The sequence below is a fragment of the Enhydra lutris genome, unplaced genomic scaffold (genome assembly GCF_002288905.1).
Source record: "Enhydra lutris kenyoni isolate GAN:26980312 unplaced genomic scaffold, ASM228890v2 scaffoldscaffold53, whole genome shotgun sequence".
In the NCBI taxonomy this organism is placed as follows: Eukaryota; Metazoa; Chordata; class Mammalia; order Carnivora; family Mustelidae; genus Enhydra; species Enhydra lutris.
The window spans coordinates 6,023,289-6,047,322 of NW_019154137.1; the positions used below are offsets into that span (position 1 = coordinate 6,023,289).

Genomic DNA, 24,034 nt, shown 5'->3' on the forward strand with positions numbered 1-24,034 from the left:
TGCCAGAAAATCAATTTTCCTGCAGCTTTCACAGTCAGTGTGTTTGCCAGACAAAACCCCAGCCAGCCACTTTTTTTAATCAGCATAGCACCTTCAGAAATAATACTTACCGGAACACTCCTAACAGCAAGAAGGAAAAGACTTAAATCTAAAACCCAACTGTTCAAAATTGAGAGCCACCAGAGAAGGTGAGATGTGAATATATTGAAATTGAACATTTTAGGGGCCCTATTTGGACTTAAATATATTCTCTCCTAAGCATCTAATGAATTAGCATTGATCCTAGTCTCTCTCTCTCAGCAGCATTGACAGCACATAACCTGGCATCATCCTTCTTCCCACCTACATGTGGCCATGCCCTCTGTGTGCTCCTGACTTATCATCCCACAGCACCCCTCTTGCCTGCCCTCCCCAAGACCTCGCTTGATTCTCCATCCCTTCCATATTCCTCCAGCACAAATTCTCTAATAAACCAAATCATACAAAGTGGTGCATATGAATTTTGTTGCCCTCACATTTGCTATGATAGCATAATATAATTTATTGAGGATTTACCACATTCCAGGCACTGTGCTGGGTGCTTTATATAAATTACCTTATTTCATATTCCATCTCCATTTCAGAGACAATTATTAGCGCATTAGATGAATTTAAGTAATTTGTCCAAGTCAAACAGAAGGCATGATCTATAAAGTTAGGATTTAGGGCCTTGTGACAAGCTAGTGCAGTATTATATTGGTGCCTTTACCTCATAGCATACTGCACAGGCTTCAAAACTGAACCAAGGAAGATGAAGGCTACATAAAATCATGTTGAAATGACAGGTCAAAGAAGTAATCTTCAATGAATTCACTGACATTTTGGTCAATGTAGTCACTAGCAATTTCTCCACTGGGAGGCAATGTGGAGTAGTAGGGAAAAAAAAAAAAAAAACAGGTTTTGGAAGCCAACAGACCTAGATTTGAGCACTACTTCTGCCACTTGGCATCTATGCAATTATCACCTTACCTCTCTATGCTTTGAAAGATGGTGGGGGAGACAAATGATGACAATGTAATTAACAATATAGACTTCCGTGTCAAATGATCTGGGTTAAAATTTCATCTACTTCATTCATTTATTCGTTCAGTTAATATTTATTGAGGACCTTCTATGAGACAGCCTTTGTTCTAAATGCTCAAATGAAGCTTAGTGGATGAGACAAAAAAAGATAAACAAATATGTAAATAACATATATGTTTTGGCTGGTGTTAAGTGAAATGAAAACAAGCAGGTGAGGAGAAAACATTTTGGGAAACCTGTTCCATCTCAGCTGATGGAGGAAGGGCCTCTCCACTGAGGTGACATTTGCCCAGAAACCTGAAGGAATCAAGGGGGGAAGCCATACAAACATGAGTTGGAGTAGGGTGAGGGGAGATTTGTTCTAGATGCAATGGCATGAGCAAAGGCTCTGACATGGGAAAATGTTTGGTGGGTTTGAGAATGACTAACCCACATGACTGAAGTGATGTAAGAGAGGGAAGGAACAGTAAAAGATGAAACAAGACAAACCAGAGCCTGTTATGCTGAGTTTCCTAAACCCTGGTAAGGACTTTGGATCTTTTTCTGTGTTTGATAAGAAGTCATTCTGAGGGCTTTGAGCAAAGGAAAGACATAATCCAATTTATGCACAAAAGGACCATGCAGACTGCTAGGCAAGTGTAAAAGTTGAGGAGTAGGCAGACCACTTAAGAAGTGAGGATGGTCTTGGGGCGCCTGGGTGTCTCAGTGGGTTAAAGCCTCTGCCTTCAGCTCAGGTCATGATCCCAGGGTCCTGGCATCAAGCCCCGCATTGGGCTCTCTGCTCAGCAGGGAGCCTGCTTCCTCCTCTCTCTCTGCCTGCCTCTCTGCCTACTTGTGATCTCTGTCAAATAAATAAATAAAATCTTTAAAAAAAAAAAAAGAAGTGAGGATGGTCTTTCAGGTGAAAAATGACTGGCTTGGACTGGGGTGAAGATGGTAAGAAGTGGTTGGATTTTGAATATATATAGTGGAGATTGAGCTGACAGGGAACAGAATGTGAGAGCTAAGAAAAAAGTCAAGGATGACTGTGGGGGATTGGCCTGAACAACTGGATGAATTGGATGGTGGCACCATTTCTTCTGATGGAGAACACTGGAGGAGTAGCAAGTCAAGGTGCAGAGAATCGAGAGGTGCAGTTTGGCCATACAAAGTTGGAGATGCCTATGAGACATCCAAGTGGAGATACCACGTAGGCAATTGGAGAATTAGTCCAGGATTTAGAGAGGTCAGGGCTAGAAATCTTACTAGCTCTAAAATCTTGAACCAGTAAATGAATCAGTAAATAGTCATCCATTGCCTCATCAATAAAATGGAGATAATGTTTGTTTCACGAAGCCATTCCAAGGACTCACAATAATGTATGTAAAGTATGAGGCACCATTCTTGGTGACCCTAAGTGCTTAATAAATGGCAGCCTTCTGATTGTCAGTATTCACTGCAACAACTGGTGGCTAGCTGTTGCAGAATCTTTGTTGATTGTTCCAAACCCAGACTGAATATTAGAATCACCTAGGAAGATTTTTTTTTAATTTGTTGGCCCCACTTCAGGCAATTACATCAGGGTCACAGGAGCAGTGATCAGTAGCTGCCCAGGTATGTATTATTTACAGATAGAAAACAGATGAACTGGATTTAAGAGAACATCTCTTCGGATTAGTTCCAGCTCACCTTTTGGAAATCTAACTCTCCCCCCAAAAAACTAAATGAAAAATTTTGGCTCTTCCTGAACAAATTACTTCATTTTTTTTATATTGCTCTCTTCCTCCTTAGCATGAAAATAATTCTTGCTCTAACGACTTAAAGAAACAGCCACGGTGCAAACTCAAAATATTGCAGGTCCAGGATAGACTTTTTTCCCTTTAATAGAAAAAATATTTATTCTTCTCATTTCCTAGGCCCTGGATTGTCAGGCTTGGCCTCTGCATTACAATTATAACTGATTCAAGAATAATAAGAGTATTGAACTTCTCTTTTAAATGCCTTAGTTGTAAAACAAACAAATAAATAAATAAATAAATACGTAAAAACACAGCTTGAAAGTGAAATCCAACTGGCCAAGGGTTATAGGCTCTGGATTGCTGAAAATGAAATTTCATTGAAAAATAGAAGTCCAGCAGGCTGAGAGAAGTAACCATAGAAGGTTCAATAGTGACGGCAGGCCTAGAAGCAATCCACCGCTTAGGAGTCAGGGAGTTGGAGACTTTGGTTTAGCTAGTAGTTAAAGGGTGTGGCAGTCACTCTTTCTCTGTGGCCCATTCTCTGTTCTGAAAATAGATCCTACAATCTAAACGTGAGGGTAAATAGTGAGAAAAGTCACCTTTCGATACCTGCACACACCTCTCCCTTAACCAATTGATGTGTTCACCATTGGGCTATCATTCCTCTAGCTGTGTTTTGATCTTTGCTGAAATGCAAGTTCTTCTGCCAGGGGATCCCACTTGAGGCTTTTCCCCATCATTTCTTTGCTCAACTGGGAACGTTTCCAATCCTTTTCTGTGAGCAGGATGGAGTGAGGAAGACATCTTTTATCTGGCAGGGAAAATAGGGAAGAGTTGGTACAGCCCAGGTTGGAGAATACAACATTAGAGTATCAGAAACAATAAAAGTTGATTCAGTCTTTCTTGATCACAGCCCTAGTAGTCAATATGTATATGTTTTCATTCTTTTTTTTAAATTTTTTTAATTTATTTTCAGCGTAACAGTATTCATTGTTTTTGCACCACACCCAGTGCTCCATGCAATCTGTGCCCTCTCCAATACCCACCACCTGGTTCCCCCAACCTCCCACCCCCCCGCCCCTTCAAAACCCTCAGATTGTTTTTCAGAGTCCATAGTCTCTCATGGTTCACCTCCCCTTCCAATTTCCCTTAACTCCCTTCTCCTCTCTAACTCCCCTTGTCCTCCATGCTATTTGTTATGCTTCACAAATAAGTGAAACCATATGACAATTGACTCTTTCTGCTTGACTTATTTCACTCAGCATAATCTCTTCCAGTCCCGTCCATGTTGCTACAAAAGTTGGGTATTCATCCTTTCTGGTGGAGGCATAATACTCCATAGTGTATATGGACCACATCTTCCTTATCCATTTGTCCGTTGAAGGGCATCTTGGTTCTTTCCACAGTTTGGCAACCGTGACCATTGCTGCTATAAACATTGGGGTACAGATGGCCCTTCTTTTCACTACATCTGTTTCTTTGGGGTAAATACCCAGTAGTGCAATTGCAGGGTCATTGGGAAGCTCTATTTTTAATTTCTTGAGGAATCTCCACACTGTTCCTAGAATAAAGGGGGAAAAATAATTTGTTGACTTCTGGTTTAAAAAGTGAGGACTTCATGTGGGTTAAGAGTAAGACATCTTAGTCTTCAATCTCACATTTTACAGAGGGAATAATAGAAATATCATGCCATTTGATGCCATGCTAAAGCATAGGCACCATTCCGAGCAGAATTTATGTGAACTTGGTCCAGCCCTAGAGTATAATTTGCAACCATCATTTAACCTACCTCAACAGTGTACTGTTGGAGAGCACGGAATCTGGAGGCTGATGAGTGAGTTCTCAGCTCCATCACTTGCTGTCTGGACAGCCTTAGGCATGTTACTTAACTTTTCTGTGCTTCTGTCTGTGCACTTTTAAAATGGTATAATAATATAAACTGTTTCAAAAAATTATTGTGAGAATTACGTGAGTTAACACAAGTAAAACATCTAAAACAGAGTCTGGAAGTATGGGTTCAATTAAATGTTAATTACTGTTGTTTTGCCCATTTAATCACAGCTCCATCAAAACCTATAAAGCAGGGTTTCTCAGCTGTGGTACTATGGACATTTCAGGCCATGTCGTTGGTCATGGGGGTGTCTTGTTCATTGTAGGATATTTAGCAACATCTCTGGCTTCTATCCAGGTAGCACTCCTCTCTCAAAGTTGTAATAACAAAAAGAAATCTCCATATGTTGCCATGTCTTTTGGGAGGCAAAGTCATTGCTGATTTGAGAGTCACGGGGTGGAGGATACTGGTTCCCTTCCTCTATTCCCCCAGAATAGGATAATAGGATCTTAGAACCATTTTCTCCAAATGTTTGTTGACTCCAGCTTTCAAAGTCATACAGCCACCAATGCTACTTTCAACCCATTGGAATGTTCTTAGTCTAACTTGGCAAAAGAAGCAGAAGATAAATCAGAATATTGATCTGAATTTGCATGCTAAGAAGGGACACTAGAAAGGTCACTGGAAACTGATCTGGATTGTCACCTGCACCTTTGGAGAAGAGACATCTGAAACTCCTTGAGGTGGAAGGAAACCTGTCCCTGGATTTGAGAGCACAGTGTGAAAATGTTAGTTAGGCAAAGGCACTTGGAATGAGTACCTGACACTTGAGGGCAAAATTCAATGTCTGGGCAAAAGGTGACCTCTAATTCCACTGAAGTTGTCTAAAAGCCCAGCCCCCAAAATAATTCAGACAGGATCCTAATGCACCAATAGAAAAACTAATAGAAACTAGTATTTCTTTCCCCTTCTTCCCCCTTGGCTTGCACCTGTAATACATCGTCACATAGCAGTTGCTGACTGAGCAAGAGGAAACTGACAAGCAGGACTTATCTGAATGCTTAGAAATGTGTGAGCCTGAAATGGAGGAAAGAAAGACAATGAAACTGAGGTCTGGGCCATGCTTTAGAAATGAAGTAATTTCCTGTGTGCCTTGCTCCAAATCAAGATGGAAACCATTGCCTTTGCTTTAGGGAAAGAAAGTGTAAAATTCAATGATTCCTTTTTCCAAATGTACCTCATTGGAGCGTCTGGCTTCTTCAAAGCAGATGTGGAAGAAAACCATGTGTCAGGTGCATTTGGCAAGCCAGATGTGCTACTCTTCTTCTGCTCCAAATTGCTCTGATCCTGTCACATGGTGAGGCATGAGCACTAGGGGCCGGTAGCAGGGTTACAGTGAGTGACAGGAACATTCACTGATTCCAGTACCTTAATGGAAAATGATCGGGGTTAATTGACAGTTTATCCTGACTCTAAAAAAAAAAAGGCTTGAACAAGAAATTAAAAACGTCTTTGAAGGTGAGTTGCTTTCCTTTACCAAGAAAGGTATTGTCAGTGTCAGAGCCGACAAGGCTGGGCTTATCGTGGGAAAACAATCTGTAACCATGCGTTCCATGGACTCAAAGGGTATCACAGGCTTGGAGGGCATCTTGGCTTTGGTCCTCATTAGCTACGTCACCTGGAGCAAGTTATAGAACAGGAAGCAACTCCTGAATTTCTGTATCAGAAGCCCGGCAGGGTGGCATTCTGGTTGGGACTCATCTGGAGGCTATTCATTGCAAGCGCTGCATTACCCAGACGTGTTTGTGGTGACTCTGTGCTGAACTGATGGAACACACTCATTGTGACACTGCTTGGCCTTGGCCTCAGCCCTGCATTTAGCCTCTCTCACTCTTGATTCCCTCATCTATAAAACGGGGATTCATCCTTCCATTCCACAGATATTTATTGAGAACCTCTGCATGTCAGACACTGTTCTAGGTGCTGGAGATGAAGCAATGAACATGCAAATCCTGCTGCTTCTACCGCACCAAGTTGCCCTGGAAGTTACATAGCATGGCGTGTATAAAATCATTTTGGCGACCTGAAGGTCTTACGTGAATAGGAAGTTTAAAGAAATTCAACTGTCTCCTGCTTCTGGTTATGATGAATCTAAGGCATCTCTGAATAAGAAAAAGAAATACTTGAAAGATTATGTGATGAGCAACACACTTGCCCCAAAAATCTCCCCTTCGTAGGCCTAACCCAAGTGCTTGAAACTTCCAGTCGGAGTCACCATGCAAAGAACTTCTGTAGACCTGAGATTTATAACCATATTAAAGCATTGAGAATTGGTCCCCTCCATCCAGGCTTTGCTTTCCCCCCAGCCCTCCCACTAGGACACAAAAGCACCTGTCCTCTTCCAAAGCCAGCAACCAGTAAGAAAGGCAGAGCGGCACCTGGGTAGCTCAGTGGGTTAAGCAGCTGCCTTTGGCTCAGGTCATGATCCCAGGGTCCTGGGATTGAGCCCTACATTGGGCTCCCTGCTCAGTGGGGAATCTGCTTCTCCCTCTCCCTCTCTCTGCCTGTGGCTCTGCATACTTATACTCTCTCTCTCTGTCAAATAAATAAATAAAATCTTTAAAAAAAAAAAAAAGGAAGGCAGAGAAGAGAGGGAGGAAAGAGGAGGTCAGGAGCTCTCCAGAGCAGTCATGGCATATGGCATCAACTGCCTTTCTTCCGGTGCCTTGCCTCACAAGGATCACCTGTTCATATCCCAGTATTTGAGAAACACAATGACACAACAGGAAGGGCACCGGAGGTACACAGGAGTCCTGTAGTGCTCAGTCCAGGTAGACAGCTGACCAAAGTCACCTTTTTGAATTTGTACCAGCTAGCAGTGCCCTGCCCCAAACATTTATTACAAGTCGATATTTCAGGGCACCTGGGTTAAGCATCCAGCTCTTGGTTGCAGCTCAGGTCATGACGATCTCAGGGTTATGGGACCGAGCCAAACACTGGGCTCCACATTCAGCATGGAGTCTGTTTGTGAGTCTCTCTCTCCCTCTCCCTCTGCCCCTCCCCTCACTCTCGCTTTCTCTCTCTCTCTCAAATACATAAATGAATCTTTTTAAAAAGTAGAAATTTCGGAGGATATGCTAAGTAATTTGGAAGAAAATGCGGATTGTAGTTTTTAATGATGTTTTCTTAATTAAAGGTACAATCTAGAGAAGAAATTGACCAAATTGTTAAGCAATAAATAATCTACAATAAAAGTAGAGAAGCCAAACTGAGTGAGAGTAAGACATTTTTGTTTGGAACATGCCATTTTCCCCTTCGTTAGTGGCCTATTTGCAGGGCTGGCTTTTTCCAGCTCCTGAATATCACCTTTTACAATGCCAAGAAACTCACTCACTTTTTTGGGACACAAATCCCCTATTCAAATAAAAATTATCCCTTGTTTAAGGGTAACAGAAACCCTTGGGGCTGTTTGTTTAAAGATTTTATTTTAAATAATTTAAGAAAGCATTTGAAAGAGAGAGAGAGAGAGAAAGAGAACATGAGTGGGGGAGGGACAGAAGGAGAGGGAGAATCCCAAACAGACTCCATGTTGAATGTGGAGCTCAACACAGAGCTCAAGCCCAAAATCCTGAGATCACAACCTGAGCCAAAGTCAAGAATCAGACACTTAACTGACCGAGCCACCCAGGCACCCCAAGGGTAACAGAAACCCTTGTAATATCAGTGAACATCTCCATGAGCAAACTACTGATGCCAGAGAAAGGGGACAGAATGGATCTCTGAGTAAAGAAGACGGTGAAATTGGGGGGAAGAGGTAGAGACTGAGAACCCAGCCTCTCTGTGAATTAGCAGATTATGCATGCCTCTGTTGACAATCATGTTTCCAATGTATTAATCTGTTTTGTTAATGCAGCTAATTCTCAACTATCAACATATCAAAAAATTCCTGTTGAATCCTGTCAAAATGAAAAATTGTGCTCATGTCCAGATCATGAGAAGAGACTATGTCATTGTCATTTGTGTTAGTGCCCTATATCAAGCATATTATCATCAATTCTGGGGGCCACATTTTAGGAGAGACTCTGAAAAATTGAAAAGTATCTAGAAGATGGGGGATCCCAGATATGGGAGGGGAATGACAGGAATTCATGTCATAAGGGTAATAAATGAAGGCCTTACAATGTTTGGCCTGTAAAAGAGACAATTAACAGGTGACATGGTGGTGGTCATCTTCAGGCTGTACGCCATATGGAAAAGAGCATATTTATTCTGTATTGTCACAGAGTACAGAATTAGGACAGTAGGTAGAACCGCAATTGTAATAGTCATTCATTCCACGGATATACAATGAGAATTTCCTACATGCCAGGCATTGTGTTAATCACTGGGAATGCAGAGACAAAAAAAGAGAGAGAGAGAGAGAGAGACATCATCCCTACTCCCAAGCTTCTCAGATTGTGCTGGAGATGACCATTACAAAGCAATATAACCAGTGCTACCTACAATGGAGAAACAGAAGCAGAAAGGAAAGACTACCCAATTCAAGCAGAAAGCTTAGGACTAGAGGGGAGAGAGACTCTCATGAAGAATGTCAGCCCAACAAAAGAATTTTCCATCAACGTGAACTGTTATAAACTATGAGCCTCTTCTGGGCTCAGGAGTGCCTTACCACCATAGACATTTGAGCAGAGAAGCCATTGCTGCATTGGGTGAGGGGCAGGACCAGATGGTTTTTAAGGTCTCTTCTATTTCTTAAAGCCTGTCTCTCTACTGATTCCAATGGGATGTTCTGTTGACTAAGTGGACATTCTAATTTAACTCTTAGGGAGGCAGAAAACATCATTCACCAGGTCTCCCCAGTAGCAGTGTTCTGGTTAATGAGGATTTTAATGTATAAACCTCAACTAAACTACCAAACATAAATTCTAAAGGAAAATTTGCCATCCTACTCATTTTTCTTCCGACAAATTTTTTAAATCCAAATAAATGGTAACAACTTTTATTGATGGCAGACCATGAGCATTTACCAGGAATATATCTGAAGACCCAAATACATGAGTAAAGCTTGAACATATCATTCCCTCCATGAAATGAAGAAACGATTCTGTGACTATGAGACTAAAGTAATTGATAAAGCTATTAAATTCTACCACTAAAACAAATTAAACTCTCTGTTCTCAGCATTGCCTGTGTGCCAGGCACTGTTCTGAGATGCATTTATTAACTCGTGCAATTTCTCCCAAGAATCCCTTGAAGTAGGCACCTTTAAAAAACTATCCCATTTGATGGATGAGGAAATTGAGGGACATAGGGGCTTAGAAAATTTATACACCCAGCAAGTGGGATTCATACCCAAGCAATGTGACTCCACACTGTCAACCACTGCACTATACAGTTACCTTGTATTACCTGGGTCTCCAGAGGAACAATATACACAGCGATGAGGAGCAACCAGCACCACTGCAAAGACATACTAAGTCTTAGTGGCAGGCTAAGTGCAGTTACTGACCACTTATTTCCATGCATCAACCTCACTGGGCCCAAGATTCAAATTTCCACTCAAGAAAAAGGCAAAATTCTCCATATGGTTGACCTTCATGATTTATTACAAATAGTTGGAACAGTGACTGTTGAATCCATGAATGCTAGATCTGTGTTCTATCTGCTGCTTTGGCTTAATCTTCTCCTCCTCCATTCATGAATTTCTCCTTTTGGATCTCATATGCTAATTATCTAGTAGTGCTAAGAAAATTTCGCATGGCCTCTCTGCATATCCTTTGTTCATTCCTTCTTCGGTACAACATAGTACTCTGTGGGACGAAATAAATGAATTGTGGTGAGTTTGAGAAAAATGAACTTGCTATTACACATCCTGCCCATAATTTTTTTTAACTTCTCCCAGATGATTGAGCTAAGATTCAAATCCTTTTATTACCTTCTTATTTCAGCCAAAATAAGACAGACACCAAAAAAAAAAAAAAAAAAAAAACTAGTGATTTTTTTTCTTATTTTTGGTCTTAATGTTAGACTGTCTCTTAAGTACTAGTTAGGAAGACAAATGTTTCAGCTTAATTTTTCTCACTTATGAGCTATTGCTTTTTCCCTTTCTTAACCTAGTTCAGAATTTAGTCATCAACCAGGACCCAATCATTTCTACCACTACCTTTTCATTTACTCCATTCATTAATATCTGCTGCATGTACACCACACACATTTAAAGTGCCCACTTCAAGCACTGCCATTTATTCTCTTAGAAATGCATCATTACCTAAAGGAATAAACCTTTTAACCTGCATCAGCAGTCAAAGAGCTGAAGCAAATGATGAAGTAAATGAATCCAAATTAGTGCATTCAGATCAGAATTCACAAACCCCTTTGCCCTTGCCTTATAAATTTATCTTTGGAAGCCACAGCCTATTTACAAATAGCATAAAAAACAAATTGGTCTACCCCTCCTCCCCCTTTCATTCAGGTTTGACCGGGAGACATGAACACAAAATACTGCTTTGCAACTGCACAGAGATAGACACTGACTACAGTGTTATCTCTAATACAGAAAAACAAAAATTGGAAATGACCTAAAAGTCCTTCAATAGGAGATTGGGTAGATAAAGTATGGTATAGCCATAGATTAAAATGCTCTGCAGCTATCACAAAGGAGATGTGTTTATTCTCATAAAAATATAAAGAGATGCAAGGGAATGATAAAGACCAAATTCAGTGTAATGGTTACTTTTGGTCTGGAGGAAGGTATGCAGTTGGGGAGGAGAATATAGTCAGACTTCATAATGTTTTGTTGAGTTTTGTGGCAGGTACAAGGTGCTCTTACATTATTTTTTTAAATCTTTCAGTGCATCTGAATTATTTACTATTTTTAAAATTTTTTTGAGCCACTGATGAGGAAATTCCTACTGAGATAAAATTCAATCATTGAGAATACAATTCATTGTGATGTTTAGAAACTGTTTTATATGCTAGATGAGGATATGGAATGAGCATAAATGTCGATGGATGAGATTTCAATCTGATTATTAGGGGAGAGTTACTGGTGTGGACAAAAAAGGCAGACCACATGGCAAAAACAAAAACAAAACAAAACAAAACAGATTACAAAGCTTATATCCTGACTGGTTCAGCTGGAAATTGGACCCAATGATCTTGAGAGTAACTTCAGTTCTAGAATTCTACAGTGCTCTAAAACTGGTAGCCATTTTTCACCAACCTTCCAATATCTTTGACCAACAATCTATATATCACCCTGATCAGACTAAGCTTCAGTTATTAAGCAAATATATCTTGAATGTCTACTATGTGCATTGTGCTGGCTGCCAGGAGGGCTACCAGGCTGAATCAGGCATGGACTTTGTCCTCAATAACACCCAGTAATGTAAGACAGTCACATAGCCTACTCTCCAAAATGCATTCCAGTAAGTTCTGTAGCAAAGGTATGAGCAAAAGTGCTTTCAGAGCACCAGAAAGCACTTCTGTGGGGCCAGGAGAGAGTCAGGAAAGATTTCAGAGAAGACGTGATATTTGCTTTGGACCTTGTAAGATGATTAGGGATAATTCAGGCAGAAACAAAAGCATAACCAAAGGCATAAGACGTGAACTTGTGCAGCCTATTTCGGTGAATAGTGAGTAGTCCAATGGGACTAGCTCATAGGAGAGTGTAGTTCAAGATCATAAAGCCTCTTGAATATCATACATAAGAGTCTGAAGTTTGTCCTGTAGGGTTTAGGGAACTATCAGGAGATTTTAAAGAATGATCAGATTTACATTTTGGAAAGATCACTAAAGGATAAATTAAAGAGAGAGATGAAGCCGAGAGAGCAATTAGGAAGCAATGTAGTCCAGACCAAAAAAAGGATAGGAACCTGCTCCAGGGCAATGGTAATAAGGATGGAAAGAAGACAAAAGGACAGATCCTACATTTCTATGTAAGAATAAACATGGCATAAGGAGAGGCTGAGGAAGGAGTCGAAACCAAACTTTCTAGCTTGAATGTTAGGTAGTTTACTGATAGAATTTAGGAGAACCAGGCTTTAAAAGAAAGATAGTAAGTTTGATTTGGAAATGTTTAATCTCAAAGTGTCTATAGGACCAAAAGGTGGAGATGTCCATTGGCAAGGTTTGTGTGCTATCTCCCCCAAAACATATTTTGAATTCAATCTCTTCTTTCTACCTCCATTTCTCCCAACCTAGTCAAAGCCACCACCATCTGTCCCCTGGACTACTAGAATAGCCCCCTAACCAGTCCCCTTGCTTCCACTCTGGCCCACCTTAGAGTGGGTTTTCCATATGGCAGCCGGAGTAACGCTTTAAAAAGTTAAATTGGATCTTATCACGGCTCTCCTCAAAATTCTTCAATAGTTTCCAATCAGAATAAATCCAAACTTTTACCATGACCTACAGGGCCCTACAAGATCTGACTTCTGATTATCCTTCTAAATTCATTTCCTACCATTCTTCCTTTTGCTCGTTTGGCTTCAGCCATTTTGGCTTTTTTTTTTTTCCTGTTCTTTTTGCAAACCAGATATGGAAACCATATTTCCAATCTCAGTGAACACTTTCAGTGGCTCAGTGAGGGCCTCAGTGGGGGTTTTGATTGCCATAAACACTTTCCATGGGGATAGCTCTGGGAGCTCTGGCCCTCTGGAATTATTTAAGCAGGCCTCAAGAATGTAACTGGCCAAAATCCAGAAGAGATCAACTAAACTAACAATTAAAAAAAAAAAACTGAGATTGGGGCCAGGAAAGCCCATAAAAGGACACTTGATGTCATGGCATAGGTTTCTAGTTTCTACCATGCGACCTCACCTCTGGTCAAATAGCACTTTAGAATTTTTCTGTAGAGTTTTCATTCCTAAGGACCTAGCTCCCAAATCAATTGGAAGTCATGGGGTTGTTGAGATCACACTTCTTTTATATTCTCCAGAATGCCTAACATAGAGCCAAAAACATTTAGTTCATGTTCTAAGGACCACCTGAATTGAGATGAAATTTAATGGCATTAAATTCAAAATCCAAAATGGTAAAGATGAGGGAAACTTGGCTTGGCAGGAAGAACTAACAGTTTGAGTTTGGCTTCCACCTTCACACCCACAATAGAGTGCTTTAGATATAGCAGGTGCTCAAGAAATATTTGTTAAAAGGATGGATGAAAGGCTAAATACATTAATGAAAACTCAGGCAGCGTTGTGCTAGAAAATAATGTTCCAATGACAAGAAGCAAAGCATGTGTCTTTCCATTCTGTCCTTGTCAGATATCTGGAGTACCATGTCTATCTCTAGGCAATTTAATTGAAGAGAGGAATTGCCAGCTAGAATCCTATGGGAGATAGACCTAAATTGTGAATGTTCTGGAAATAGTTTTAGATTTCAATGGAGTTTGACCAGATGAAAAGACGAAGAGAGGTTATAATATAACAACAGCCTTGCAGCATTTGGAGGGCTATCATGCAGAAGGAGGGACAGGATTGCTTTGCATAGCTCTAGCAGATAGTGCTAAAGGTTGGGAGTTACTGAGAAACAAATTTCAGCTCAGAATAAGAAAGTACTTTCTTACAGTAATTGATGCACTGTGCTGGAATGGGCTCACTAAAATGGTTGTACGCTTCCCTCCAATGGCATTTTTTTTTTCAGGCAGGTGAAGGGTAATCACAGAACAGAATATTGTAGGGGATATTTCTGAATGGAGAGGAAGATTGAACCAAGAAAGTATTTTTCAAACTAGATTGCAAACCCATTAGTGGGGCCATGAAATCAAATCAGTGGGTCCTGACTGGTGGTTTGTTTTTGGTTTTGTTTTTGGGTTTTTTCTTTTTTCAGTGAATTAGAATAGGATAGAATATCTCAGAGAGCATGACACATTGCAAAGACGAGTGTGGTTTTGAGAAACCTATTTTGGAACCATGCTTACAGACATATGCATGTACCTACCAGGTCACATGTGGCTGACCTTTCTTCCTGGGGACGGCAATCAAGCATGTTCAGAAACCACTGCACCAACGCCTTTTCCAATGTTAGTATTTGGCAACTCTAAGAACCCTTCTCTCTGTTGCAGAGGTCCAAAATCGCTGTCTATGAGAAAATGTGGTCTTACATGAAATCAGCAGAGCCATCTGTGTTTACCAAAACAACAGCAGATGGAGTGGCCCGAGTGCGGAAGTCCAAAGGAAAGTTCGCCTTCCTGCTGGAGTCAACCATGAATGAGTACATTGAGCAGAGAAAACCGTGTGATACCATGAAAGTTGGTGGAAATCTGGATTCCAAAGGCTATGGTGTGGCAACCCCTAAAGGCTCAGCATTAAGGTGGGTGGAATAATATAACAATATCCGTGTTGTTATAGTATTCCACCTACCCTGATGCATTTTGTTGTCATTTTCTTTCTTGTGGATTTTGAGGTAACTTTTAAAAGTTTAAAACCTACACTATTCCATGGAGTTAAATAAGACGGTAAATTATGGTTTCATCGATTTAATGCATCCATTTTTTTTTAATGTTCTCTCTCTGTGTTGTCCTCTCTGACTGTTTGTTGCTGTTTTAATTTTACAGTTCAACGGCTTTTTCAATTTAAATGGTAAAAGCCAAGTTATGGTGCCATATGTGACGAATGTTAATTGCATGGATGTGGTGTTCTTGTTACTTTTTTTCTCAAAGACAATTTCCCCATCCCGCACACTTCAGTTTTGAGCAAATGTTATCCTCCATGCCACCTTCCAATATTTAACCCTGTATTTGCTGTACAGACATTTTTATAGCTCCACGTTCTGTGAAATTTAGCCAATTTGTCCTCTTGTGCTCCTTTTTATACGTTAACGATTTCCTAAGCATTTGTGCATTTTCTTACAAGTTATGTTTTATCGTTTCAAGAAATGCTGTTAACCTGGCAGTATTAAAACTGAATGAGCAAGGCCTCTTGGACAAATTGAAAAACAAATGGTGGTACGACAAAGGAGAGTGCGGCAGCGGGGGCGGTGACTCCAAGGTCAGCCTCAATGTCACCACAACCGGGTACCCTTAGTGACGAGTAATCGGCAAGACTGTTATCTTATTATTGAGGAGAGAGCACAAGACTCACACATAAGGTGGAATGACCAGGTTATTCCCCTGCCTGGCAGCTTTGGGAACCAGAAAGACTCGAGGGCACTGCCCACATTTTTGATCTAACTTGGGTCCCTTCTTAAACTCCCAGACAGAGGCTCCCCCTCCACACCCCTCCCTTCCCCTCACATGCCAGACTAGTTGCCTTATGAAGGCCTCAGTGTGGGTTTCAATGGCCTAGGCTTTCAAGAGCCCCAGGCTTGCCTTAAGACTATCCCCGCCTGCCTCACATGAGTGGTATGAGAAATCAAATCAATCTACTAAGAAGTCAGGTTACAGCCTTTTTTTTTCCCCTAAGGCATGATGGTTGCTCACAGAGGTTGGTTGGTTGGTTGGTTGGTTGGTTGGTTGATTAGAATTGGCTTCTTCAGTTATGTGTATGAGTGATGAGATGTTTTTCTTGGTATGTGATGGCCCGCTTAAGCTGGCCCCGCTTAACTTGAAAGCCAAAGGACAGGCTCGGTTTCAAGTTAAATGGGGTCTTTCTTCAACAGGCCACCCCATATACAAACTTGGCAGAGACATTTTGTATATTTAAACAAGTGCGTCGCCTAACTGTGATACTCCATGTGTATAAATCCCTGATTTGGCTTCTCGTCAGCCATGTTCTTGGTTCAGGTAGGTCTAATTGTTATCCAGGCTGCCTTCATGGGAAAATCCATCATACTTGGCATTCCTTTGGCTCCACAATGCTCTTCAGGACTAGAAAGAATGAAACAAATAGCCTTCATCCAAGCAACAAGAAATAGGGGCAAGCTCAGAAGTCATGATACCAAGTAATGGAAGGACACATTGGGTAAGTACAAGAGAGGACCTGAAAACAGAATCCTCCATGACCCAAAGAGTATGTGAATTATATTGAAGCATGTAAGATCAACTCTTGTACAACCAAGATACCATGGGCATCTTAAGGTGAAGAACAGTGTTTCCCATATACAGGCCAAGAGACAGGCAAGCCAACCCTTTTCTCCTTCAGAGACAATGGTTACACCTCTGCTCTTCTCTCTCTCTCTCCATCCCTCAGGATCCTGATGGAAAAGTTAGTTGGCCAGTCTGCAGTATAATATGGGTTTGGAAACACTGATACAGAGCACTTTCAAAAGAGATAAATTCAAATACAACTTCCTCCAGCACATAATCTTACCAGGCATTGGCGAGGTCTTTTACTGTAAAACCTTGATTAACCAGAACTCACCTAACCAGTATCCCAACTAACTGAATTGCCCCTCCTCACTACTCCACATTGATGAGAAAGCAGCAATAGTACCAAAAAAGAAGAATTCTGCAAGGAATTGATTTTTTTTTAAATCACTTACCAAGAGATGACCGGTGGTTAGGTCACATTCAGCTTTGTCTCCCATATCTTCTCTCCATCTGGATTTACCCTCAAACATTAGAGGCTGCTTCCCGGAGGCGAGAAAGTGGATACACGCACTTTGAGAAAAAAATAAATAAATAAAACCATGTCGTTAGCGAAGAATGAAACAAAATGAGTACTCTTATTGAAAATTCCATTCATCCCTTATGGATTCCAATTAATCAAGGTTTTACTGTGTGTCAGAAAGCAATAACTTCCTTTCCCACCAGTGTGAACTGATGACATTGACAGCTTAGCCAAGCTTTCGGCTCAGTTGAGTTTGCAGTGGCTAACCTGATGCCTAGAGCATTTAGCACCTTCTTCCTGGTCTTTTTCTCATGTTCTTAGCAGGCCTGGAGGACCTAATTTTCTCATTCAAGTGAGTTGCAGAATGAAAATTGAGCTGGATTGGATACATTGCTCTCATGACTTCATCATTCACACTCAGCATGGTTACAAAGGAGCCATGGACTATGTCAAGATGACTCCAAAACATCCACATGATGCCAAGTGCCCAGAAGTTTTCAAATAACCAGATGTTTGCTGTTATATAAACCAAAAACAAATCTGCACGTAGTTGGCTGAATTTTTACTTTTCACCCAGATGTTTTGGTATCCTGAAGACCCCTAAAACTTTAGACCAGCTCTTTGCTAATTACAACCAGCAATCAAGCTTTTCTCTTTTTCCTCAGTTGATACTGCCGCAAAGTTATCAAGTAACCTTATTGCCAGCCCACGATTTCCAGATTATCTGATTATCGATATGCAAGTAGGAAAAACAGTTCAGTAGAACCTAAATGTTTCCAACTTCTTTGACACTAGTGCTACCTGCCAGGCATCTCTCAAATCACTTGCTTTGGCCCTTCCTCCAGCCAGCCTTCTGAAATAAGTCAACCCCTTTCTCAGCTATGGATAATAGTATGATGAGTACCACATCTCCAACGATTGCTTATTCCATTTCCGGATTACCAAGGAGTTTCCTCTGTCCTCTCCCTTCTTGCTACCTGCTGTTTTCGGAGAGTGAGCAAGAGAAGGGGCAAGAGATGAACTTGAATCTGTTTTACAACTATCTGGTGGTGACGCCAAAAGCAAATCAGTGGAGAAGAAGGTAGAAAAGGCAGCGAAGCCCCATTAATCTGGAGCCCTCCGATTTATAATTTATGACAAACCTGACAGGGACCAGTCAACAGTCTACCTGTATAGCATCAGGAAAGGGGCTGAGAGAGGTTTGTTAAGCAAATGAAGAGTTTAGATTGTCTGTTGAATTTTTTCCTTAAGAGAACAAATTTTTTCTCAAACGTTGCAAGCATTCATTAGATATAATCATATTCATTACAAATCTATCTGGTAAAGTAGTTCTCACAAGGACCTCCACTTTGGCGATGTATTATAGTGAGTTTGAATTACAAAACAGACCTAAAGTAATAAAACTGTCATTCCTCAAACCTGTTTTGTAATTCAGGACTTTCTCATTCAGACAGAACTTCCCCTATGTTAGACCAAACCAGTGAAGTTTGACTGTATTGGTAAAGTGGCCTGAGAATTATACTTCTTCATTGTATCCTACCCCCAGTTACCGTGACAATTGACTGTTGAATGTACCATCATTTCACGGAGAGTGAGACCCAGAGATGGTGGTGACTTTGAGAAGGTCACACAGCTAATGCTGTCACAAATCTCTGCTGACTTTCAGGGTCACCTCTTGTGATAATAGCAATTGATCACATAGACCCACCCAATGAGCAACGCCGATCTGATTGCATGTGAGATATTTCCATAAAAACCACGTTTATGAGTCAACTACCTTGGTTACAAGGCAGATGGCATATTTAAGCCATTTCAGCCCTCAGTGCTGATTACTAAAAATGACAATAATCATAAAGCCTGACATTTATGAGTGCTTTTACTTTTTCAAAAACACTTCCACACCTATTATCTCCGAAACCAGGAAAGGGAGAAAAACCTACAATACTTATCTGTTTCTCTCCCGCAACCTTAAAATAATGATAAGTGGGCAATTATGTTAAAATGTTGACTTTTCCCCCCTGGCATGAGACATCGTGCATTTTCAGCCTAGTCTCAAAAAGTTACTCTTCTACAGAAGGGACGAGCAATTTTTCAGGCTGTTTTAAATGTGTACATGCTTAAACTAATGCAACAGATATTTCTTTCCTTTCATTTCACTGATTTTTATCTTGTTTTCCAAATGCTGCAAGGAATTTAGACAAGGTCAGCTTCCGAGGTAGCCCCTGAACCGAAATACTGCTCGGTTTTAGCCATTTCCTGAACCTGAGCTAATAGGACCCAAACAAATGAGACCTGATCCTTCCTTGATGGACTATAAATGTACAGGCAAGGATCATGAAAATTAGAGCTGTGGTTTGGGAATTTTTAACCTGCAAATCACCCTTTGGTGTTAGTGCATTATTACAATGTGTGCGTAAATGTGGTAATTAAGAGCCAGTAGGTTGTTTCAGCAATAAACCCCGATCACCGGGGGTTTGTGACACAGCCAGTGAAATTCTGTCTCTGTAAATCACAGCAGAATGGGGATTTAGCTGCTGAATTACCACATAAGCACATCAGCCTCCTTCCACAGGTGCCTGTCACCTCAAACTTTCATATTCTTCTGATCCGCCCCTGCTCACCCTGCTTCACTCCCTTACTCCTGGGGAAAGGGCACCAGTTTAGCTTTCCTGTGTCGCCCTACCTTCCTTGAGGGAGTCTGCTCTATGAAACAAGCTACCTGTGCCTGGGGCAACAAGGCTTTTAAACCCTCCCCCACCTCACCCTAAAATTGTCCCAGCTTTAGTTCTATCCAGGGATTTAGACTTCCAGTGTCCATATTGTGCAAGCTGAAAATCAACACGTTTTGTGTGCTTTGGGGAACACTGGAAGAGAATGTTTCAATGGAACCACCCTGAACCCCGTGACTGGAAGAAGAGTTACATGACCAGTGCCTTAACTTGCAAGGCATATTGGGAAGTAAGGGATGATGATGGGACATATGCAGTTAAACTTGGATTAAGTAAAGAAATGGTTGAGTGATCATTATGACTTAAAGAACCTCGATAGAGAAATGCAGCCTTGTTATCTTCAAAACTATATAGGGACTAGAATAACCACTGTGGTGCTAGGAAAGAATTTAGGGAACTTGTTTTCCTAAATTCAAAAATCGGCTTGCAGTTAAAATTAGTCGTGTTTCTTTTCATGTGGGTGCTTTCAAAGGAACTAAAAAGAGTTTGTTCTCTTAAGAAATTCAAACACGTCCTTCCATTCTATCACTAGCAATCATGTTTTCGATCTCCTGCATTTGCTTAGCAAGTCTCATATTCAAAGACAGTAAGAAGTTGTACTTTAGAACGGCCCACTTCCAAATGCCCTCAGCTTCCTATTTGGTGGTCCTTAGCTAAATGAGGTGATACTATGTTTCCCATATGTATAAATGAGATCCTCAGTTTTGTGTGTATTTCTTCTTCCGTGTATGTCTACAATCCTCCTCTCCTATGCCACCGTCTCTTAACCACTTCTCTTCCACACCCAGAATTCTTTGACATTCTTGGGCCTTGGGTCATGGATGTGAATCTGCATCTGCCTTTTACCTGCAACAAGATGGACCTTTTATTAGCAGAAGCCATCCCTAAAGGTAGACATTTTGGATGCCCAGGGTTAAGATGGATCCCAATGACTCTTTATTGACACTGTTATGTGTGTAGGCAAGAATCATTACAGATCGATGGCACTTCCTGGGTCTTAGAAGAAGTTCCTGTGAATCACCGAGACTGGTTTGGGATCAAGGAATAGGGTGAGTATATTATACTCTTCGTTGGTTTGCATGTCTCTGTGCTGGTGCTGCCTCCTGGAAGTATGAAGAACCTGACAGTTTTCTTTGCTGGGAGTGACTAAATTTGCTCCTTGAACTTTACTCAGGTCTTCTTCCCAAGAGCAAACCCTCACTTTCTCTCAAGTGGCTGCTTCAAGCAAGGGACCTTTTTTGCCTTAAGAACTGAACCAGTCCAGTGACTGCCAAAATCATTGATTTTGCCATATGGTGTTAAAGAATCAATTCTACCACCGGAAAAAAAATTGTAATCTAGAAAAAAAATTGTTTTAATTAATCCATTATAGCAATTTGGGGGGGAGGGGAAATTGACTGTGTGGCCTTAACATGATGTCTATGATTAAGACATGATGATTTGCCTTTGGTGTTATCCTGATAACTTGAATGTGTTTCTTATTGACAAATAATGACTAAATGTTCAACACCTGAGCTACAGAAAGAGCAGCGGGAATGAAAAGCCTGCAGGTAAGAATGCTGTTACATAATTGCCGAGAGGAGAGACACGGCCATAGAGGCAGAGTGAAATGGTGTGTGTCTATACACTTTCTGCCCCACTAAGGCCAAATCATTTGGTTTCCTTTCATTTGGAGAGAAGGTTCTAGAACTACACTCTCCGAAAGGCAAGACAGCCATGGAAAAGAGACATAAAAGATTTGAAATGATCGAAATAAATTCAATGAGGGTGGGAGTTGAAGTTGGTGGAGAAGGGTGGGGGCTAATTTATGGAGAACAATTGAAATCCATTCTCTTTTGACTTTCTAGAGAGCGGTACAGCATTTGGCCCTTGGCACGTGAGGCAAATCGGCATTGGTCACAGGTGGCAAAAGTGTGTTGCAAGCATCAAATTCATATTAAAGCTTAATTTCATCTGGCCTTGAAGCAAATATTTCTCAAAATACAAAACTAAGGCAATAGCATATTTTACATTTGAGAGAGAGAGAGAGAGAGAGAGAGAAAATGAGAGGGAGAGACTGACTCTGCTGCTGTGTCCTATATAGCCTCACTGCTGGAAAGGGCAGATAAGTGTATGCTAGAATGCATGCTAGGAGTGGGGGGCACGTGTCCTGACAACCAGTAGTCAGCTTTTGGATCTCATAGAGAAACCCCATCTGTTGCAATCTTATGGAGTGTAAGCTAAGACTGATTATTTTTCAATGGGTCATGCTCAAGAGAGGGCTATTAGGGGAATATTGGGGGAAGATGTTGGCACCCAACAGATTAAACTCTCAATGAACATTTTGCCTAGAGTCAGGGACATGAACTCGATGTCTTCAGAAACACATATCATGTGAGCTTCTGATCTAACATGAGATCAATTTCTGTCTGTCTTCTCTGGTTAGGCTTTTCTTTCTTGGCACCATTGGGATGAACTAAAGGAAACAGGTTTATATGTCATAAAGCCCAACCAAATTTGATAGTTTGAGTTTTTAATGGCTCTTAAAACAGAATTTTCAAGTGCATCATATCAGTTATGACTGTGGCCACGTGTTATCCAGACTGGCTTTTCCAGATGTTTAGCATGTTCCTTGAGCTCCTTCTGTCTGTCAGGGACAGAGTAAGAAGTCCTCCCAGATGAACTGGGTTGTGTGAGCTAGTCCATGACCAATGATGGTTTTGGGTTCCTGTTCTAAAGGGTGAGGTTGGACAAAGTCCCAGTTTGGCAGAAGTCCCTCAGTGAAATTACAACTCATGGACTCAAGGGGTCTATCACTTTGAATTTTGAGACTATCATGTGGAAATGCACTGGCTTCACTCACATATCCACAGGTGACTTCTGGAGCTGCTTCTCTAGCATAAATGCTCATCAACAGGTTTCAGTCACTAGCATTGTTAGGCCCTTAGTAAAATGACTCACAGCTTTCAACTCCTCGTGTTATATGCATGCATTATTGAATTTGCTCTTTGCACTTCCACTGAATTATGGTCTCATTATCAAGGAGTTAAATAGGTTTGAGCTACATTTGTGAACTACATAGATATAAATCCTCGCTCAGAGGGAGCTTCTAGCAGCTGAGATCTGCATAACTCTGCAAATCATTATGGCTTCCCCTGGGGACTGAGGCTTCCCTGGGTGGCCGGAGCCCAGTAATGCCAGCAGTCATATGGAACATGCTGCCAGGTTGTGGAGAAAGTTCAGGCTGGTCCAAGGGTAGAAGGATTGAAATGACTTAAACCCTCATTGTCCTAGAATCCTGCATCCAGAAAACCCTGTGAAAAGAATTGCATAGAGATTTTTTCAAAGGGTCCAAATTCTAGTGTAGCCTAAGACATATTTTGAACTGCCATGACCTCCACCAGCTAGTGTATGGAGAGGTCACCAATCCCAAGGTAACCAACAGAAAAGAATATAAAGGACCGTACAGTAAATTCTTTTATCTAGCAACGAATCTTCTCTTGCTTGGTCATCAATTGGCTTCAACTTAATAAATCAAGACCTGCCTGGCCAGAGATGTCTCTAGCTGCCTGAATGCACATGCCTGTGATTTCCTGAGTGATGCTAGGGGTTTTTCAGAAAAGGCTAGGGAACAAGTGAACAATTGGGAAAGGTGACTTTTCCCCCATGAAAATCTGAAATATCTTCAGTAGATAAGCCAGTGAAAGAGAGGATGTCTATCCTCCGTCCAGTGGGCTAAAGACAAAAGTCATTCAAGTCTAAAGTCTAAAAAGTCTAAAAGTCTAAAAAGTCATTCAAAAGAAACAAAATCACTAGGTACCAAGAAACAAGTGTCAGTAAGTTGGAGTGAGGTTTAGATGAGGCATGAGGTGAGGGGAGGACTTCCAGCTTAGGCTGTGATAAGCTACCATTGTCATCATCCAGATACTGTGTTGTTAGAATAAGTTCTTCACTACTGTGCAAATACATCACCCTCACTCATATATTTCTTTTCTTTCTCTGTGATATCCTTGTCTTTCTCTGTAACCTACGTGTTTACACATATATCTACCCCTCCTAAGGGCACCATTGAAGATCTTCTGGCATCATTAATGAAAACAGGCATTTGCCCTTTAGGTGTCCCTGCTCAGAAAGAAGAAGTGAAGCCATTCAGAGCAGAATCTACCCCAAGTCTCTTGGGCAGATAAATCGTACTCCCCCTAGGATTCTGTATTTTTCAGGCTCAGA

General features: G+C 41.1%; 1 protein-coding gene across 1 annotated transcript in view; it reads left to right on the plus strand.

Annotated features, from left to right (window-relative positions):
- LOC111157250 (glutamate ionotropic receptor AMPA type subunit 3) overlaps window positions 1–24,034 on the plus strand; it is a 282,995-nt gene that overhangs the window by 245,343 nt on the left and 13,618 nt on the right. The window contains exons 13-14 of the mRNA XM_022518525.1: window positions 14,675–14,922; window positions 15,485–15,599. Of these exons, the coding sequence (XP_022374233.1) occupies window positions 14,675–14,922; window positions 15,485–15,599 (363 nt within the window). The remainder of the gene's footprint in view (window positions 1–14,674; window positions 14,923–15,484; window positions 15,600–24,034) is intronic.